This window comes from Dipteris shenzhenensis, chromosome 7 (genome assembly GCF_047967505.1).
Source record: "Dipteris shenzhenensis isolate YYH24624 ecotype China chromosome 7, Dip_SZ_1.0, whole genome shotgun sequence".
Taxonomy (NCBI): domain Eukaryota; kingdom Viridiplantae; phylum Streptophyta; class Polypodiopsida; order Gleicheniales; family Dipteridaceae; genus Dipteris; species Dipteris shenzhenensis.
Window position 1 is genome coordinate 2,809,368 of NC_141602.1, and position 6,000 is coordinate 2,815,367.

Genomic DNA, 6,000 nt, shown 5'->3' on the forward strand with positions numbered 1-6,000 from the left:
TTGGAGGTCTCTTGGATTGCATGTCAATGATGTTTTCACTTTAGTTGCTTCTTCTTCCTACATTCATTCTCATAGTGACCCATCTTTCTGCAATAATGGCATTTATCGTTTGTGTATGTCTACTTAAATTCACTACTGGACCACTAAGCATTACAGTCAGCATTGTTATTGCCACCTCCAACTCTACCTACGTTTGAGGCATTTACATTTTTCTGAAATTTCCCTTTGCCTTTCCAACATCCATGGGGTACATACAAAGCTTGTTCACTGCCTCATACCCTCCATATTCTAAACCATCTACTCTTCCTTATAGAGCATCCCAATCACCTTTTATATAGTAGGCAGAGCAATTCTATCATGTTAAACTGGAGATGAAGCTTTGTAGTAAGGTGCTAGGGAGTTCAAAATGATAGGGATTAGGTTTTTGTCATCTATTCTCATCAAGCACTACAAGCTGCTCCATAATCTCCCAAACCTTGCATGCATCTCCTTCTGTTATTTTCAATGAGTGGAGTTGACTCTCTAGTTGCAACATCCGACTTGGTGTTGCTCTCTGCAAAATTGTCTACCAAAACTTTCCAAGCCCTAAGTTGATTTTATTGCCATCGCCAATGGGACTTGCCTGCGTGACATTAACTATCTTCCATAATCCCTTGCTAATCAAGAGTATTTTCATAGTGAGCTTCCGTACTAGATACTTTGCGGTGCCATTCAACTCTTCTTCAGCACAAGGTGTCACGAGGCATGAGCTTTGATGCTCATTTGATGCTCACATGTGGTCTCGACCCCGGTAATCAAAAGGCGAGGTCACGGGATGCGGGTGTGCAAATTCCCCCTAGGCAATTGTGCCTTGAGGGCAACTAAAAGGTTTAGGCCTTAGGCCTTTCAAGTTGGGCTTTTAAAAAGGCCCCACTAGAGGGGGCCTAGGGGCAAATGAAGCCCCACTTGGCACATGGGCTGCCACGTGGCAAGCCCATGCAGCCCCACGCGCGGAAGGTGACGCCGGAAGCAGCAGGTTGGCTGACGGGAGCTTGGCTGAGGCCGTACGGGTATGGAAGGTATTGAATGCAGGCTGTACGGGCACCGAAGATATGACACGTGAATGACATGGTATTTCAAGATTCTGGACAGAGCCTTTCTAGAATTCTCAAGCGCAATGACATCTCCTGATATCTCCTCAGGAAAGAAGACCATAGGTGCTCTATGAAGAAGCTATGAGATTTTCACATGACAAAAATATTTCCCAAAATCTTGTGTTCAATTTGGAACTCAGCAAGGGTATAAAGTCTCTAACATTTTTAGTATCTCTAGACTCCAACTACTTAAGGGTAGGAAATCAATAAATTTCAATTATAACATTTGGTACTGCTGTCTAACTAATTCCATGTACCAAAACAAGAAAGTCAATATCAAATCAGTGTACCAAAGTTAAATCACATGTAGATTCTTCAAGATGAGAGCAGCAGCCTGTTTATCCAAGAAGTGTTGTGATAATGCCCTCATTGGTTGTAATTATTTGGTTATCCAATGCTTGGTCAATACTATAACTAGTGTTCAAGGCCTTGTAGCTCTATGTTGAGGCTTTTGATTTAGAAGCTGACCTCAGCTAAGCTGAGGTATCTAGTGTGCTCTAGCTTATGGATCAAAATAAAGATTTTAAGATTGCACTTGTGACTCGTCACATGTTCCTATCAGTAATCTCGTCTAGGGTTTAGGGTTTCATATAAAACCCTCACTTTCTTTGTAGTTTCAAGTGTGTATAATACATTTGAGCTTTATTGTTCCATGATGTGCTCTCTCCTCTCCATTTCTTTTCAAACGATATCAAAGTCACTCTCTCAGAGCAGCCCTGTTTTGGCTGTGAACCTTTGAAGGTGGTCGTTCTTGAATCTCAATCTCTCTCTAAACCCTACTCTAAATGGATGGCCATATGTCATGTTTTGAAGTTTTTGTTGCTTTCAATTTGTTTCAGGTTGGGCTATTTAAATTCAAGTAAATCTATTGAGTGTTTACTGAAAATCACTCTTCTGCAAAGCATGCTTCTACACTTTGGCGCTAAAACATCATGCACTCAAATAATTGACTTACCATGTGGGTGGAAAGCTTACAAAGGATCGTTCACACACTCCCAACCTTCTACGACCATCATGTGCAAGGGTTCACCCAGAATTAAAATAAGCACAGATCACATTCTCTCTCTCTCTCTCTCTCTCTCTCTCTCTCTCTCTCTCTCTCTCTCTCTCTGCCTAGCCTCCCTCTTCACCTAACCTAGCCTACTCCACCTACTACATCAGTGCCAGCGCCACTAATAGCAGCGCAGGGCAGCAGCAACACCTCGCCGCCGCCCTATCTGCCCTAGCCCCACCGTCAGCAACAACAGCACCACCCCCGTTTCTCGTTGTCAGCAACACCACCATCGCTAGGAGTTCCTGCCGCCGCTAGAACCCTAACCCCCGGCCGAATCCCCCAGCCCAGTGGGGGGGGTAGCTCAGCCAGGGGATAGCAACAGATATGGCCAGCAATGAATGGCCAAGCCTCTTCTCAAAAAAATCCCCCCAGCAGCCTCAACCAGCAAGGCCCGATATGCCACAATTGCAGAGCAATGACACCACCTCCATATGCACATGTCCGATATACCAAGACACCCTCTCCATATGCACACACGTACCTAGAGGAGGCCTGGACCGACCCATAATTGGGCACCATGAACAGATTCTTTATTTACAAGAGCAGATAAGTGAGCTAAAGATGCAACTGGCTTGAACATTCTAAAAGTCATGCCATCCTTACATTGAAGTCAAAAGATATGCAGATCAAGCTCCTCCGACAATCTTACAAGCTGAAGGTTACCAAAGTATGGATAGCTGAGGAGCTTACACAAGCTCAACTCAAGAATAAGGCAACTGAATTAGCTGAAGTCAGCGCTGCCAGAAAGAATGGAAAATGGGCAGTTTACTGTGAAGGCGTAGCATTAATCAGAGAGTTTAAATCCAAACCAAAAGACTCTCAGTCTTAAACTGATGTATGGCTGATTACTCTTTCAGACTGTTATGTAGGTACTCTAAATAAATTGGGGTTGCTTTCGCACTCCCATGTGCCCTCCCTAAAGCAGATGTACTAGATGGTTTCTTGCTGTCCTAGAGACCTGTTGGTCTCCCGTGAACATTAATAGACTTTCTTTCTTTCTTTCTTTCTCCTCATATTCTTCACTATCATTCCAACCCACTTGCTATGACTTGCATTTCCTCCGTGCTTACCTTGCTCTTGTAAGCCTTGACTCTTTCTTGATTGACAGGCTTCATTCGAACTCACTGCCCTCACTCATTGAGTCTGTCTTGGACTTCAGCTATCCTCAGTGCACACAATCTCAGCAGCCATCTGCAAAACACTCCCTAGATGTGCGCTCAAAGCTCGCTTGCACCTCACCTTCATCAGCTTTCCCTCGCTCTTGTTAATTGCAGCTTGCTACCACATAGTATTTGACAAGGCCAAGCAGTCTTCTGATGAAAGCTTCAATATTGGCAGTTCTGCTGGAATCAATACACCTGCATGGGCAGGCAAATATAACAAAGAGGGAAATACTTGCCACTTCCCCAACTACGAAAAATAAGCATAAACATGGCCGTAAAAGTTACCAAGTTTCCAGCACTAACTCCTTGGCTATTCTTTGGTGAAGTATGGTCGTGAACTATTTGATCATCAAGCTCGTAGATACGTGGATGTTGATCGTGCGCGAGCCTTTAATACGACAAGTATAACAGTGGGCCTGTTTACAACGTTCCAATGACGGTAATAATGACAGCACAGCATCCTATCATACGGACTTAAAATGACTGTGGGAGCGTGACCGAGTTTCCCTGACTTTCATGGGGCATAACTCGATATCTTTCCTATTTTCTTCGACGAGGCCCCCGTCAAAAATCTGAGATCGCAGACGGCACTATAAGATAAAATGTTCTTCCGTATAATGTGGTTCCTTGATGATACAGGCTGACAGAATTATTTTACATCCCCTAATTAGAAATGCGTACTTGGTCAGGGTGAATTGGCATCTAGATGAAGACATTGGAAAGAAAAATGCAATTAAAGACATAGGTAACTGCAGAAACGCAGGAGAATACTATGAGGAATTGGTCTGATTAAAAAGCAGAAAAGACAACAAAGAGCAATGGTACTTACTACTGTCCAACAAAGTTCGTAGATGAAACGTGCGGGTGGCACCTCAATATGGAGGCTGTGTGAGCTCGAAGAAGACATTTTCCACTCCCGAATATAATCTTCGGTAACATACTTGCATTCTACCGCAAGAAGAGCCATTCCGTTGAGCTCCAATGGGCTTAGGCAAAGCTAAGTGCAAGGGCTACTTCAGCAAAAGCCACGAATTCAGCAGGGACAAAAATCGCCTGAGCTTAATCATGCTCAAACAGTGAGGCAAACAACTGCAAGGGAAAGGTTGCCGCTCGCTGCTCGTGAGCCCTAAATCCAAGTTTATATACTTGCTTCGTTTCAATGTCCTTGGCTCACAGCCTTTTCAATGATGCAAGTCACCGATTTCTCTCATGACGATGAACAAATAAGTCATCATGTCTCTCATTATGCTTAATACGGCTGCAAGACATCGATGTCCCCCATTATGCTTACACAAGGTTGGGAGTTGACATGAGGTTGACATACTATGGTTGCTGTTGAAGCAATAAATGAATCCCCACCGTGGGCAATCAATCTTCCCTGGGCATGCCCACGAGCAGGCTAGTGTGTAAACAGCCTTAGTTCCATGTCTCTAAAAGAGTACCGAAGCATCCAATGATCAAAACAAGTTGATTCCCTTGAGTTGATTTAATGTTTTACTTTATGTAAGAGAATCATGTGTCATTGTGGTCTATTGTGGTGTAGATTAGTAAGTGGTCATACCATTATATGTAGTTTGTTCATGTTTTTTGGTTTGACATTTGTCCATATATGTACGGTCAAGCGTGAACCCATGTATTCTTGTTGGTGCGGCAATGAGTTGTTCCATTTTGTGATCCGACATGAAATCTTGAAGTAGTTCCATCTTATGATTTGTTGTTTGGTAGTCTATGTTGAAGTCTCCAAGTATGTACACTGTCGTTGGTTTGGGATTGTGAGGAGCATAGTTTATAGTATCCGAACCAAGCTTGTTGTGCATGCTTTTGGTGATTTATACATGTTGATTGCAGCAATCTTGTTGAAGCTAGCTGTGCCGAACATAGTGAGCAAGCACTCGCAACTATTTTTTTAGAACAAGCTCGAGAGAGTGATTGTAGAAAGTGGAAATTCTAAAACCTATTGACATATTCGCATATTTGAACCCTGAAAGTGATATGTTTGATGTGGTGGCGAGTGCAACTCTATAATTATTGTGCTCATGATGCTATTGCATCTCAGTATGCCAATAGTGTGGCTAAAGAAGGACCTTGTGTTTAGTGATTGCAATGTAGGCATTGTGGTATTAGTCCAACTGAAGTGAACCTGCTCCAAATTCCATGGAGATTGGGCTTCGAGCCATGCATTTCTTGCAGCACCATCTTGTCAACTTTGATGTGTTTACTTTCAATATTTGCGGGAAATAAAGGGATGAAGGGTCTTGGACTCTCAAAAGAGCAATGTAAACTAAGTCGTGTGATTTAATGTTTGTTGGGTCGAATGCCAAGGAATACATCATCAAACCTTGGAAGTGGTGTATTGTTCCTACTGCAGTTGGTTGGATTGAGGATTGTTTTATGTGCATGGTGTTAAGGTGGTTTTCCCCTATGTGGAATTCACGTGTGATTTGAAGGATTGGCGTCCAATGTGTTGGTGTATTGTCTTTGTACAGTAATCTATTTGCAACTCGTGCTTGTGCTCCTATGTTCTTATCCTTGAAGTTTATCTAAACAACATGAGGCCCTTTTACTAAGTCTAAGTGCTTGAGAACCCCATCTGCACCGTTCATTACCAACCCATCATGGATATCTAGATTGCCTGAGTTGATTTCTAAGA

General features: G+C 43.0%; 1 protein-coding gene across 1 annotated transcript in view; it reads right to left on the reverse strand.

Moving 5' to 3' along the window:
• THO2 overlaps positions 1 to 4,673 on the reverse strand; it is a 189,945-nt gene extending 185,272 nt beyond the window's left edge. The window contains exon 1 of the mRNA XM_087377253.1: positions 4,180 to 4,673. Within this exon, the coding sequence (XP_087233379.1) occupies positions 4,180 to 4,317 (138 nt within the window). The 5' untranslated portion in view covers positions 4,318 to 4,673. The remainder of the gene's footprint in view (positions 1 to 4,179) is intronic.
• Between the last annotated feature and the right edge of the window lie 1,327 nt (positions 4,674 to 6,000).